General features: G+C 40.6%; 1 protein-coding gene across 1 annotated transcript; it reads left to right on the forward strand.

Annotated features, from left to right (window-relative positions):
• Positions 1-8,503: 8,503 nt before the first annotated feature.
• LOC308095495 (uncharacterized protein) lies at positions 8,504-15,605 on the forward strand (the record flags this gene model as incomplete). The annotated part of the gene is made up of 5 exons (XM_080442552.1): positions 8,504-8,575; positions 8,713-8,878; positions 10,172-10,342; positions 12,473-12,643; positions 15,454-15,605. The coding sequence occupies exons 2-5, from the start codon at positions 8,713-8,715 to the stop codon at positions 15,603-15,605; spliced, it is 660 nt and encodes a 219-aa protein (XP_080298678.1). The 5' UTR covers positions 8,504-8,575.
• Positions 15,606-16,410: the final 805 nt, after the last annotated feature.

Genomic DNA, 16,410 nt, shown 5'->3' on the forward strand with positions numbered 1-16,410 from the left:
ATTGTAGCTTTAACTCGAACATTATTGTACTGGATGTTTTTTCTAGTAAACCGTTCTTCATCCTGGTGAGTTGTGTGGAAAACACAGACAGCTGTCGCTTATTGTAACCAACATTTTAACACGTGTTCATTCATACAAATGAATACTTCTCGCAGACTAGAAACTGACATCCCTTAGAAGGGCGTCTTAGCTCTCTTACTTGCCTTCTTTTGTATTTAAGTCACCTGCCAAGCTCTTCTTCACCTTTATTTAGTGAGTCACCTACTGTAGCCATCTTTTGCTCGGCAGTCCTCCTTAATGCTTTATTCATGAAGGCCAACAGGACAGGAGCCGCATGCTGTCTGGACACATTTACATACAAATGAACTGTGGATTCATTATTAATACACACAGACAGACGTGCTGCTCAAAAGGAGTAGGCTACCAGGCTGCACACAAACACACACACACACATAGCTGGTGTGTGGACAGAACGAACGCACACACAAACGCAGACATGAGCACATGCAGGCACAGAACACATTCAATTCATCTCCCTCTCTCACACACACTCACACTCACGCACACGCACACACACACACACACACACACACACACACACACACACAGAGATGCCAACACGACCCTGCTCCACACCAACCCGCCCCCGCTTCCACGATCCAATAATTACAAATCTCGCCGAAACGTCCTGCTGTGTGTCAGTGTTAATTAGAGAAGCTTGAGCTGTTAACGTGCACTTTGCTCTGCAAGGGTTCCAGGTGAGAGAACACCCCTTTATCAGATTTTGTAAATCATCTGGCTTGTAAACACGGCCCTTAGCTGCTGCCATGTAAAATGGCAGAGAGAGAGAGACAGAGACAGAGACTGAGAAGAAGCGATAAGCTATATGATCCACACTAGCCTGCAAACCAGATAAATCTGCCACAGTGAAATACTGATTAGCCTGGCGATGCCATGCAGGCTACATCCCCACTGACATGGAACTAAAATGATCCATCCACACAAGTGTGTTTCAGAAATAATCTCTGTCTACTGATACTGCGTGCCTGAAATCACATTTGGCATAATGACAGCCATTTGACATCATCCATGAAACAGTAGCCTATGGAATGCTTGTAGTCCTACATGAAAATAATGTTGATTTGCAAGGGTTAGGTGAACTATTCAGGCAACGCAAGGCGGTGGCTGAGATACCCAATGTTTTCGGCATTCTGTATTCTCTCTCTCTCTGGAATGTGTTGGTTCATTAACACTTGACTGAGGTCCCCCAGGGCTCTATACTTGGTCCGCTCTTTTATTCTCTCTACACCAAATCTATTCGCCACAAATAGCTACTGTAGCACGTAGCGTGACACATTGTGAGCTTGTAGATCTTTTATTTTTGCAAAATGTTCTCCCCAGAATAGGGACGCTATAAGGTTCATGTGGTCAACAAGACCCACTGCCCCTCACAGACAGATCTCATCTCAGTAACTGTCTCACTGACCCTGATCCAACAGATTATTTCTGTTGCTTTCAGTGTAATGTAACAAACTCACTGAGACAAATCCATTGCATGTGCAAACATACCTCAATAAAAGTAATTCTGATACTGAATTCTGTTTCCAAGGCAGGACTGGATGTTCATCATCCATCTATATCATTGTGTGGGAAAACAATAGACTGTAAGGTATGTATGTATGTATGTATAACGCACTGACTTTTATTGCGCTTTTCTTTTTCTTCTCTAAGCACCTTAACGTCCATAAGTATATCATGCACAGTATACTGTACATTGCTGCAATGCTCAGGCACCTTCGTCATATTTTTGATGAAAATATGTAGATAACTTGTTTGGCCTTTTTGTTGTTCTCTTGTTTGATCTCCTTCCCACTTGCCCCCCCCCCCCCCACACACACACACCCCTCTTCTTCCTCCCCCTCTTCTTTCTATGGAAATAACGTTGCGATGGGAACGATGTACGAAAACGAATTTCACCCACTTTTTTCTGATTCTGATTCTAAGGGACTAACTAAAAGTATATGCAACTTCACAATCTATCTCTTCCCTTGCAAAACCATGTCAACTGAATTCCTTTTGTCAAAATGACAGAAGAACCCTTTGGTTTTCTTCAATACATAACCACTTAAGCCCTTTACATTTTGTGACAAAGAGTGAAAATAGTTGTGAGCTACAAGCTCACAACGTGCTGTGAGCTTGTAGATCTGTGATTTTCACTATCTTGAACATTTTGGAAAATCTTGGGAAATTGTTCGCCTATGATATGCCCAAAATAGGGATAACAGAGTGGGTTAATGTGGTTAACCTTGCCGATCGCTACAACCTTCTTCAGGACTTCAGCTGTCAAAGGGGGGTATAGTCAGCTGATATACTGACATCAATCCTGACCTTCACATTTCTGTTTCAAACCTAATTTCAAAACCTCACACGATAACATCTCCATTTGATTTGGTAACATTCGTATATTATAGCTCTATTACAGCCTCATCCAGTAGTCACTATGAGAGAGAGAGAGATGGATGCCTTCTAATCAAAATCACAAGGCTCTGAATGGCTCAGATCAAAATTGTCTGGGTTCAAGTTACTTACTTATTTACCCCTCTTCGCCCCCTATGGGTCATAAACCGTCAATGAGCGCTCTCCATTGCATTCGGTCCCTGGTAGCACGTTGTGCCTCTCCCCATGACAGGTTCATCTGTTCCAGCTCTTGTTTCACAGATCTGCGCCAGGTGGGTTTTCTTTTGCCTGGTGGTGTCCATCTTAAGGTGACCTTTGTGATGCAGTCCTACTTCTGCTCCATCCTCAGCACATGTCCTATAGCCATCTCAGGCACCTGCTGTGTGTAATCTCCTTGGTGATGCTCCAGCTCCCTGTACAGTTCATTGTTGGAGATTTTATTAGGCCAAAAGATCTGGCATCTATAACCGAAACCTGGGATTTAGGTCTAACCTAAACCTAGGTTTATTTTCTGACTGTTTTCTAAATTGTCTGTGGATTTAAGGGGGGAGGGGGGGGGGACTAAATCATATCCCTATCAGACTTTCTTTAATTGTAAAAAACAAAAAACACACCACTCTGGAAAGTTGACCGCCCCCCCCCCCCCCTATGAGTGGGTCTATTATAAACTGTGTCCAAAGAAAACCTTTGCCTACATGAGAACTACATTATGTAGGCCTACATATTAATAAATGCAGCCAAGCAGCAGCAATTAAATATAGGCCACACATGGATGCATTTCTGAGCACTTCCATTAAGGTCCCATTAGACTGAAGAATTTGCTTCTAAGCTAAAAACCCAGTTAGGTTTGCAGTTAGTTGAAAAGAATAGTGGCCATAGGCTAGCTAGATAAAAATGATGTCCAAGACCAAGAGCAAGACCCATTCTGAGCTTGTAAATTTGCTATTTTCGGCGCACCCCTTGTTATAGCCTACGACGATATTCAGCTTGAGCCTAGGCTACACTCCTGATGCCAACTTCACAAATGATTTCATGACAGAGAGAATGTATGTATGTGTAGGCTATGAAATAATGCAATATCAATATCATCAACAGCCAAGTTCACATAGCTGTGCGCGCGTACACAGTACACACACACACACACACACACACACACACACACACACACACACACACACACACACACACAGACACAGTCTCACACACACACACACACACACACACACACACACACACAGGAAATAGACGTAGGCATGACTCACCACCTTGACGACTTGTTCAGTGGGGGTGGCGTCGAGTGAAAAAAAAAAAGGATTATGGCTGCCTACATTAATGTACAGTATAGCCTAATGGGCTACTTAAAGAAAACAAAAGCCCATCTCTTGACGCTGATAATCACTGGTTCTCCTCAATCTCCTGGTCTCAAGTTGCACATGACAGGAGTCAGTCGGAGAAGATACTTTGAAAAGTGGCGTGAATCAGTCGGTCAGGGGTTAGGGTCAGGGGAGTTCTCTGGTCCTGTGTGTAGACCCCTTAACAGACGACGTCACACTGGCTCTAAACGTCATGAGGGAGCCCCAAATGAAACCCATTCTGCCAGGTCTCGCTATAGGACGCGCCTCACTACTAGCCAACACACTAGGGGGTTGGGGGCGCACACCAAAACAACAGGTTGAGAATTGATTGCATGAAACAATCACCTGTGCATCCAGTCTCAATGTTTTAGTAAACTAATAATTGGTCTATTGCTTCACCGTAGAGTCCCTCCGCCCGAGGGAGTAGTACTAGGCCTGTAGCCTACTTCTTGTTTACCACACAGTGTCCATTTCATTTGGAATTTGAATATGTCAATGTTTGTATGTTTTTGAAACTTTATATGATGCCATATTTCAACCATGCAATGGCTTAAAGCAGTGATTGGTTCTAAAAAATGTGAACAATTTGGAATATCCTACTTTTGAAACATATTAACACCACAAATCCCTGGGGTCCCTAGCTGGCACAAAATATTTTCAAGTGGCTTCATAGTATTTCTGGGGTCCATGACATGAGAAAGTTTGAGAAGCATTGGTTTAAAGTCAAGAACAGTTTTTCCCCACAAATGTTATATATTCCACATCCAGTAACATTTCCATTTTGTTGAATGGATTAGCCTCGTTTATTTACTTCAATCCTATTTCACAAAAACAATGTTGGCATTTTATTTAGGTTAGAAAATAATGGGAATCTGCTCAGGGGCTAGCAAAGTGTTTCAATGACTCCATCTAGTGGCCAAAAGAAACACTGGCGCAGGTGGCAAAAAGTTGCAGGAATTTTCAGGCAGTTAAAGGGATATTTCACTTTAAAAAAAAACTTTGGGTCATTTTATCGTCTACTCAGGCTTTTGTGAGCCCCCCAGACCGTTTTTAATTTGCTTGATTCAGTATTTAGATATTTGATATTCATTTTATCAGACACGCCCCCTTCCTATACAAACCCATTATAACTTCAAACTCCATTTTTAACATGTTAGATTCATCAAAAACACCCGTCCTTGGTTCTGGGGACTCACCCTGCCCCCTAATACGTGAGGGGGCCGTGTTTTTTTGATTACCTTTTTCATTGATTTTATATATTTGTCTCCGCCAGAGGTGGAGAGTATGTTTTCGTTCTGTCCCGCTGTGTCCCCCCCCCCCCCCCCCCCTAGCCAAGCTAACATTGGTCAAGCTCCACGTGACATGTGACAATATGTTGACACCAACGCTTTTGATTGAAATAAAATCCTATAAATAGGCGTGTCACTTCAAAAAGCCATTTATGTTTTTGAAGTGAGGTAAGACAGGATCAATCAGTCTTGATTGGAACAGTACCGTTCCAGTACAAATCACCCGTCCGTCCGTCCGTCCGTGCGTGTGTGTGTCCCTCTGAGAACACCTAACATTGGTCAAGTTTCACGTGACATCACAATATGTAATATAAATATATAAATAGCTTAGACAGGAACAGTTCTTTCCAGTACAAACAGAGATCACAGCTGAGATCACACAATGCAACTAACTCCCATTACGCAAACTGAAGAAGCAGCAAATCATCGTCTGAAACCTGATGAAGAAGCAAAGGCGCAGAAGGCCAAAGCTAAGAAACAGAGACAAAGAACACTAAACAGAGACAAATCCCTAAATGACAAAAAACGAAGGTAGGGTAAGTGATTTCATTTGATTAAAATAGCACGGGTCTGCTGGCGGAGACTTGTGCTCCGAGGAGCACATTTTCTATTTTTTAATGTATTTAATTTTTTTCATTTCCAATTTATTTATTTTTTTTTAAATGAAAAACATGATCAAATAAACACGGCCCCCTCGCGTATTAGGAGGGCAGGGTGAGTCCCCAGAACCAAGGACGGGTGTTTTTGATGAATCTAACATGTTAAAAATGGAGTTTGAAGTTATAATGGGTTTGTATAGGAAGGGGGCGTGTCTGATAAAATGAATATCAAATATCTAAATACTGAATCAAGCAACTTAAAAACTGTCTGGGGGGCTCACAAAAGCCTGAGTAGATGATAAAATGACCCAGAGTTTTTTTGAAAGTGAAATATCCCTTTAACTGGAAAACTGGGCACTTCAGAGTAGTGGGCCTGAATTTACCATTTTACATTTTTAAATCAATTTCTAACAGACAGACAGATAAACAGACAGGATTTGCACAATTTCTGAGCTACTGCTTCTGTATCTGCATGCTGTAGTGTGTGTGTGTGTGTGTGTGTGTGTGTGTGTGTGTGTGTGTGTGTGTGTGTGTGTGTGTGTGTGTGTGTGTGTGTGTGTGTGTGTGTGTGTGTGTGTGTGTGTGTGTGTGTGTGTGTCGGCATACCACAGATGTGGTAGTTCTGTGAAATGGAACGCGCACAGTGCACGATGAGGTCTATGGCCGCAACCAGCGGGGTAAGACACAGCATTTCCAACTTTTACTTCCTCATTACCCACATTGCCCACATTTTCAAACATCTCATTCTTGTGAGAAGCCTCAGACCCCTGTATCTTGATAAAGATAATGAAGAAATCAGAGGAATATATGAAATATGGCTAAGATTTGTAGTCAATAGTCACTTTTCAAATGGATATTTATATGCCATGAAAGACTTGATAAAGGAGGTGAGACAGAGGAATGGAGAAAGAGGACAGAGGAGGGACACTGAGGACAGTGGACAGTTGGAGGTGAGGGGGAGAGGAGGAGGAGAGAGTGGTGCACATCTACCTACCAGAATGTGAACCATTATTTTAGGTCTCGTTCCTGAACCACAGCAAGCGGTGAGAGAACCCAACAAGAACATTTGACCTTATGAATCGTTGTGACAAAGGCATTCTTGGTTTCAGTGTGGAAAAAAGTTCATTGTGGAAAAAAAGTTCATTGTGCATAAAAGGCACAGTCATTCCTGCAGCAACAAAAAATGATTTCATTCATATTCCTTTTCCAACACAAATTTAATCAGTGTACACCATGCCCAGTTTTATTCAAAATGCATTTGTGGGAAGCTTGCACAAAATAATTTTACCCACTCTTTTATATCTGCTGTAAACCTTTTTTGATACATTTGCCTTTCTCTCACTCACTTCACACCTCTTAGCTGTTTTTTCCTGTTACAGAGCTGGTTGCGGTCGTAGGCCTCATCGTGCACTGTGAGTATTTTATGTCTCAGAACTACCACATCACTCTCTCAGGGGTTTTGTTGCCTGCAATTTTCTTGCTGTGGTATATCCTACATGAGAGACATTGTAGTGCCTCAAGAAACTAATCCCAGGTAAAAGAAGAACCTAGCATCAGTCTAAACAATATACTATCGAAATAATAAAAAAATCTATTATTTTATTATTACTACTGCTATTATTTTATGTATTACAATTGTTTATCAATGTATTGAAATTAAGGCAAGTATGTCTCTCTCCAGGTTCTATTTTCATGCATGAATCCATAGATGCATGTGATGTGTCATTCAGTATAGTCATAGTTAAAACCAGAATTCATGTTATTATAGAGAATTAATTATGGTTCAATAAAGTGCTTATGAGAGCTGTAGCTTGTTGGCTGTGCTGATCAGTTACTAGCCTGTATCACCCACCTCTTGTCAGGTGCTGACATGGTGAGAACCAAAATGCAGGACAGCAAGGCAGGTAGTATAGCATCAAAACCCAAGACCGGCTTTTAATACAGATGACACGGGTGAACAAAGACAAGAACATTACTGGAAAAACTAAAACCAGGGTGTTAGAGGGCACTAACTAAAACACGTCACACAAGACGATGACTCAACAGGGACTGATTGGGGAACAAGACAAGACTGATATATACATGAGGGGTGATTAAAAAATGAGATACAGCTGAGTGAGGCGAACAGAAAAGTAGACCAGTACATAGAAATACAAGATCTAGACACTGCAATTGGTTAAAGCTTAATGTTCTGCCATTCGAAGATAAACAACAGTAATACGTTGTGAAACAAATGATAAAAACTCAAATTCTTGTTAAAATGTAGAAACGCCCTCCATCACATCCAAGCTCTATACATGCAGGCAGGCACACATTGCAGGCACACACGCACACATACTGTATGTACTGTACATCAGCTCCATTGGAGCAATAAGAAAGGGATTAGTAATCAAGGACACATGTACAGTAATTGTTAAGGGAGGAGGAGAGTGTTTTTAATTCACTTTTAGATGCATGTTCCTCTGTGAAGCGTGTTGCTTACTGTTTAAACTCCACTGTGCATGTGCAACAGGACTCTGCATCTTAAGATCCTCTAGATTCACACTTCCTTCCACACACGTGGGTGTGTGTGTGTGTGTGTGTGTGTGTGTGTGTGTGTGTGTGTGTGTGTGTGTGTGTGTGTGTGTGTGTGTGTGTGTGTGTGTGTGTGTGTGTGTGTGTGTGTGTGTGTGTGTGTGTGTGTGTGTGTGTGTGTGTGTGTGTGCGTGTGTGTGTGTGTGTGTGTGTACATGCATGTGTGTGCATTCACAAGTGTATCTGAAACTAGTAGCTGAGGTTCGACAGTGTTAAAATCAAGCTAGAACAGACAACAGCTCAGAGGAGTCTGTTATGCAACAATGAAGACCAATTAAAGACCACACAGATTGTGGACAAGGTAAGATTGCATTATTTTAAACATATTGAAAATAAAGGTAAATCATATTTGGATCAGTTAATTATGTTAATGCATAATATATGTTGGCGTATGCAGTTAATTAAGTAAGCAGTGACTTTTTTTTGTTGTTCTTTAAGATGTCTGCACATATTTCGGGCCAGAGAGTGAGGTACAATGCAGGAGTCAGGGAGGAGAGACAGGAGGAGAAAGGAGAGAGGGAGGAGAGCGTGGTGTTTGTCAATGAAGGAGCAGACGGTTCCAGAGACCAAGGCTCCAGGACACAGGAGGTTACACATAATCAAGGTGCATTTACACACTTTCAGCTTTTCTCTCTCTATCACGGTATTACTACAGAGGTTTGTCAACCAATATGTGAAGTAATAATAGTTAACTATTTGCTACAAAGGATCTTTTTATGGTACCATTTGATTAAGCTAGTGTGTGTGTGTGTGTGTGTGTGTGTGTGTGTGTGTGTGTGTGTGTGTGTGTGTGTGTGTGTGTGTGTGTGTGTGTGTGTGTGTGTGTGTGTGTGTGTGTGTGTATTTGTGTGTTTGTGTGCACGTGCGTGCATGCTTGTTTGAGGGTAGGTTGGTATTTGTGGATTTCCGTCATTTCTTCCTTAATGCCCACATTTTCAAACCTCTCATTCTGGTGAGATGCCTCAGACCACATATGTTCTATCTAGATATAGTTAATGAAGACAGGAGAATATTTTGAGTTTTATTCACCAGCATTGAACATGCTTTATTGTCTCTGCCAGGCCGAAGGCGTGGCCGAGACATGTTTTGCCCCCTGTCCATCTGTCTGTGTGTCCGTGTGTCCATCTGTGAACCGTTGGCCAGATCAACGTGAAACTGTGCACACACACTCCCTGGATGCCAGAGCAGGACCTCTGCCCCAAATCTTTCAGATCGGCCTGTTATAGCGCCACCAGGAGGCCAACGTTTGTAAACAAGTTTTTTAAATATTAGCCTACTCTTACAGATTTTGTCTGCAGGAGTGGCTCGAACAAAATGCCTCAAATCATGAACGCAGCGCTTGATTGCTGTGCAACTTTGTACGCACATTCCCACTAGGTTGAGGAAGAAATGCCCCCCCTTTTCACATTGGCCTAATTATAGCACCACCAGCAGGCAGATTTTTGCAATTTTCTTTTTTTGATATTGCAAACATCACGCAAATCGGTACACATTATCTCTATGGTCATGTGATCAAGAAAGATTTGTCAGATTTTTCATATTCCATCCTGATTGGCTAAGATATGCATCTAAAGTTTGCAGGAGTGGTTCGCTTTGAACAAAATGCCTCAAATCATGGACGCAGCGTCCGATTGCCCTGAAAGTTCACACATCCCTGTTTTAGCGCCACCAGGAGGCCGATGTATTCCGAACATTGCTGTCCCACAATAAACTACCTGACCTGGCGGAGACCTGTGCTCCGAGGAGCACTTTTTCAAATTTTATATGATTTGTATTGTGATGTTTTTGTCTGGACCTCAGGAAGAATAGTCTCCACTATGGTGTAGACTAATGGGGATCCTAATAAACAATAAACATAGTTACTCTTTGTATTCTCCACATATTTGTGCCATTACAGACTTGACAAAGAGACAGAGGGATGGAGAAATAGGACAGAGGAGGGACAATGAGGACAGTGGACAGTTTGAGGAAAGAGCGGTGGACATCTACCAGAGTGTGGACCAATTCGGTCTTGTTTCTGGACCACTGCAGGTCATGAGGAAGAACCCAACGGGAAGAGAGACTCAGGGTAAGTTTGACCACTTTTTTGACAAAGTTGTCAATTAGAATGTGCGAACAAAATCTAAATGTACATCCTGCCCAGTTTTGTTCAAAATGCAATTAGCATTTTGCAGTGGAAGATTTGGTAGCTGGCACACAATAATTTCACACACTCTATACCTGCTGTAAACTCCTTTGATATATTTGTTTCCCCCTCTCTCTCTCTCACTCACTTCACACCAATAGCTATGCCTTCCTGTTGCACGACAGCACTCTCGAAGACCAACAGAAAAACATTGTACATACAGAAAACGAAAAATAATAGAATACATTTCCACATACATGCTTTAAGAAATACATATAATAATATAATTATTATATATAATAATAATAATTATAATAATTATTTAATTATAATTATAATAATTATAATTAAAGACTAACAAATAATTTCCAAAAAACAAAACAGATGACCCTGTCACATCTACAATTACAAAATCCAGTCACTTCAGAGATTTAAGCTAATTGTTGTTGTGTTCAGGGTGCAGGTGATAATGAGACAGTCTTTCCTTGTAACCAGTGGTAGACACATATTTTCTAACACTGATTGAATCATCAAAACTTGTGATTAAAACAAGCATTCAGCCCAAGATAAGCTGTGACCAGCAAATTCAAAATTACGGCTCCATTTCAATGTCTCCCTACAAAAGTTAGAAATGTTTATACTGGGAGAAAAAAATACATTGCATTTCATTCACCCAGACATGTCAGGTAGGCGTTACCACCGTATCAAATGCTGAATGAACAGACTAAAAGACACAATGTGAATTTGGCACATTACAAGCAAACATCATTCCTACACAGGGAATCTAACTAACCACTCTGAACTATGCAGAAAACCCCTGCAATGACAGTGTTATTTAGTTTTGTATCAATCTATTATTGTTAAAGGATCTACACCATGAATTAAAAAAACAATAATAACATTTAATATCATATTGTTTATGTCCCTCAAACGTTTTTCAAAAGGTTTGAGCCTAAATCAAGCCTCAGATATACTCATTCCAACCAACTTCTCATGGCTTATAAAGCACTTTCACCTGCAATACCACATTGTCCTGTTTGGCACGGGGCGCTATTGAGCCAGTTTGTATGCATGTTATCTCCTGGTTCTGTGTGGAAAAAGTAAAACAAAATAAGAAGATTTTTTTCTTTTTTTTTTTTGGGTTGGAACTGAACAACGGGAGGGATTGTACCCTGACGTGACGTCAAGTCAGGGTACAAATCAGTTTGGCCTGTTTTGAGACCAATTTACAGAAAACCCCAGATTTGCTGTAAGCCTGAGTGTTCAAACTGGGGTATTTTTGGGGATAGAAGAGAGGTAGGGGAGACCAAAAACACACAAAAAAGAAGAAAAAGTTAAAATTCATGGTGTAGTCCCTTTAATTAACAGACAGTTATATTATCTCTCTTGAATACAAGCTGCTCCTGTTGCATTCTGCAGTCACTGCAGAAACACATGACATTTGAAGAGTAATGTTTACTCTGAACCTTTACCCTGACGTTGAAAACATTGTGGGTATTATGGTGCAACTTTGCACGCACATTCCCACTAGGTTGAGGAAGAAATGCCCCCCTTTTCACATTGGCCTAATTATAGCACCACCAGCAGGCAGATTTTTGCAAAACATTTTTTTTGATATTGCTTATATTATAACAGATTTTGTCCAAACATCACGCAAATCGGTACACATTATCTCTATGGTCATGTGATCAAGACAGATTTGTCAGATTTTTCATATTCCATCCTGATTGGCTAAGATATGCATCTAAAGTTTGCAGGAGTGGTTCGCTTTGAACAAAATGCCTCAAATCATGGACGCAGCGTCCGATTGCCGTGAAAGTTCACACATGCCTGTTTTAGCGCCACCAGGAGGCCGATGTATTCCGAACATTCCTGGCCCACAATAAACTACCTGACCTGGTGGAGACCTGTGCTCCGAGGAGCACTTTTTCTAATTTTATATGATTTGTATTGTGATGTTTTTGTCTGGACCTCAGGAAGAATAGTCTCCACTATGGTGTAGACTAATGGGGATCCTAATAAACAATAAACATAGTTACTCTTTGTATTCTCCACATATTTGTGCCATTACAGACTTGACAAAGAGACAGAGGGATGGAGAAAGAGGACAGAGGAGGGACAATGAGGACAGTGGACAGTTTCAGGAAAGAGCGGTGGACATCTACCAGAGTGTGGACCAAATCGGTCTTGTTTCTGGACCACTGCAGGTCATGAGGAAGAACCCAACAGGAAGAGAGACTCAGGGTAAGTTTGACCACTTTTTTGACAAAGTTGTCAATTAGAATGTGAAAAAAATAGTTCATTGTGCAAAAAAGGCGCTGTCATTCCTGCAGCAAAAAACATTAATTTCATTCAGATTCCTTTGCAACAAAAATTAAATGTACATCCTGCCCAGTTTTGTTCAAAATGCAATTAACATTTTGCAGTGGAAGATTTGGTAGCTGGCACACAATAATTTCACACACTCTATACCTGCTGTAAACTCCTTTGATATATTTGTTTCCCCCTCTCTCACTCACTTCACACCAATAGCTATGCTTTCCTGTTGCAGGACAGCACTCTCGAAGACCAACAGAAAAACATTGTATACAGAAAACGAAAAATAATAGAATGGAAATTTCCACATACATGCTTTAAGAAATAAATATGATAATATAACTATTATATATAATAATTATAAGTGTAATAATTATAATTAAAGACTAACAAATAATTTCCAAAAAAAAAAATATATATATATATACTCTCTTTCGACCCTGTCACATCTACATTAAAAAATCCAGTCACTTCAGAGATTTAAGCTAATTGTTGTTGTGTTCAGGGTGCAGGTGATAATGAGACAGTCTTTCCTTGTAACCAGACCAGTGGTAGACAAATATTTTCTAACGCTGATTGAATCATCAAACAACAAGCATTCAGCCCAAGATAAGCTGTGACCAACTCTTGGTTTGCAAATTCAAAATTACGGCTCCATTTCAATGTCTCCCTACAAAAAAAAATAATACATTGCATTTCATTCACCCAGACATGTCAGGTAGGCGTTACCACCGTATCAAATGCTGAATGAACAGACTAAAAGACACAATGTGAATTTGGCGCATTACAAGCAGACATCATTCCTACACAGGGAATCTAACTACCCACTCTGAACTATGCAGAAAACCCCTGCAATGACAGTGTTATTTAGTTTTGTATCAAACTATTATTGTTAATTAACAGAGACATATACGCAGTTATATTATCTCTCTTGAATACAAGCTGCTCTTGTTGTCTCCGCCAGGCCGAAAGGCATGGTGAGAGAGTATGTTTTACCCCCTGTCCGTCCGTGTGTCCGTGTGTCCGTGTGTCCGTGTGTCCGTGTGTCCGTCCGTCCATCCGTCCATCTGTCTGTGAACAGCTAATCTCAGGCACCGTTGGCCCGGTCGCTGCGAAACTGTGCACACACACTCCCTGGATGCCAATTCAGAACCTCTGGCCCAAACTTTTCACATGGGCCTGTTATAGCGCCACCAGGAGACCGATTTGTGCAAAACCCATTTTTTTATATTACTCCTACAGATTTTATCCAAACATCACGCAAATCGGTACACAGTATCTCTATATTCATGTGATCAACACGGATCTGTCTGATTTTCCACATTCCATCCTGGCTAAGGTTGGCTTCCAAAGTTTGCAGGATTGGTCCATTTTGAACTAAATGCCTCAAATCATGAACGCAGCTTGCGATTTCCGTGAAATTTCACACGCACATTCCCACTATGCCGAGGAACAAATGCCACTTGAACGTTTTCAAATCAGCCTCATGGTGGCGCTATAAAAGGCCAATTTGCATTTTTAACTGTAACTGCACCGATCTGCGTAAAACTTTGCACGCATACTCCCTAGAGGCCAAGGAAAAACATCTGCCCTGCATTTTTCACATTAGCCTTTTATAGCGCCACCAGGAGGCCGACTTATGTAAAACACATATATTGAGATTAAGCTTTCATATTTTATCCAAATTTCACGCAAATCGGTACACATGATCTCTATAGTCATGTGATCAAGATGGGTCTATTTGATTTTTCATATTCCATCCTGATTGGCTAACATTGACATCTAAAGTTTGCAGGAGTGGCCCGTTTTGAACAAAATGCCGCAAATCATGAACGCAGCGTCCGATTGTGGTGGAACTTTGCACGCACATTCGCACTACGTTGAAGAACAAACGCCACCCTTTTCACATTGCCCTATTATAGTGCCACCAGGAGGCCGATTCTTATTTTTTATATTACTCCTACACATTTTGTCCAAACATCATGCAAATCAGTACACATTATCTCTATAGTCAAGTGATCAAGATGGTTCCGTCCGATTTTTTATATTCCATCCTGATTGGCAAATTCTGAACATTGCTGACCCACAATAACCTACCTGACCTGGCGGAGACCTGTGCTCCGAGGAGCACTTTTTCTAGTTGCATTCTGCAGTCACTGTAGAAACACATGACATTTGAAGAGTAATGTTTACTCTGAACCTTTACCCTGACGTTGAAAACATTGTGGGTATTATGGTGTGTGTGTGTGTGGGGGCGGATTTTAGAAGTTAGGGACTCTAAGCAAAGCTCAGGTTCGGGGGGCCCCCCCGCACGAAAAAAAGATCGGGAAAAGAAATTAATTAATTTTTTTAATTAATTAATTATTATTTTAGCCATCAAAACAAGTCAGGTGTCTTTGCGCGATTTCACGTTGTAATGTCATTTCATGAGATTATAAATAAAGATTTAAACCAATAATTTTGAGGCAGGGGGGCCTCCCCTTCCTCGGGGCTCCACGCAAGTGCCTGTCTGCCTAGTGCAAATATCCGCCCATTGCGTGCGTGCGTGCGCGCGTGCGTGCATGCGTGCGTGCGTGCGTGCATGCGTGCGTGCTAAAACTCTGATTCTGGTGAGATGCCTCAGACCACTGTATTTTCTAACTAGATATAGATAATGAAGACAGTAGAGGAATATAGTTAGTACATAGTTACTTTTCAAAGCTCTCATCCATTGTCTCCACATATTTTTGCCATGACAGACTTGACAAAGAGACAGAGGGATGGAGAAAGAGGACAGAGGAAGGACACTGAGGAGGTGAGGGGAGAGGAGGAGGAGGGAGTGGTGCACATCTACGATGTTCCAAGAACACAGACTCAGGGTAAGTTTGATGTTGCAACGTTCAAGTTGTAAAGTTGCAAAACAGTTTGTGATGTCTGATTGTGTAAGGTTATTGAAAATATGACAACGGTTATTGACAAATTGATGATATGTGTGTAATCATTGAAATCAATGTTGAAAGATCCAAAAATATATTAATTAGTTGCATTTATAGAACACCAGGGTCATGTATTGATTGATTGATTGATTGAATATTTTATTGGAAAGAAATGTAAAACAGCACAAGTACAGTCAAACACTTTGTCTAAAAGGATAACACCAACAAAGTCCTTGCAGTCTTGTTTCCATTGGTATTCAATTCATCAACATATAAAAAATAGCACCTAACATTCAATATCGATTTAAAGTATTGAACTATTGATCAATTGAAATAGAAGATTTTGGAATTATATAAAATACATAAGGACAAGGTGTTTTTTGTTTATGGTGGTGATGTCAATATGAATTTGATGAAATCTAATGATCATAAAAAAAACTAAATAATTTGTTGATATTATGTTTAGTTTGAGTTTTTCCCTTAATTTTAACGCCTAGCAGAATAACAAAGGACAGTGCAACACTGGTTGACAATATTTTTACAAATGTAATGGATGAGAAAAAAATAAGTGGCCTATTAGTGATTGATGTATAAGTGATCATTTGCCTATCTTTGCTGCGTTAGAAATGAATAATAAGGTTACATACAATTTGGTTAGTATAATATAAATAGAGGAGTCATGATTGACTGATTGACAGGATTGAGGTTTATGATACCAATGAAGCATAAAATGCATTTCTGGGTAATTTATTTGTCATATTTCGACCAACTTGTCCATTG

The sequence above is a fragment of the Gymnoscopelus braueri genome (assembly GCF_963280865.1).
Source record: "Gymnoscopelus braueri genome assembly, chromosome: 11".
Taxonomy (NCBI): domain Eukaryota; kingdom Metazoa; phylum Chordata; class Actinopteri; order Myctophiformes; family Myctophidae; genus Gymnoscopelus; species Gymnoscopelus braueri.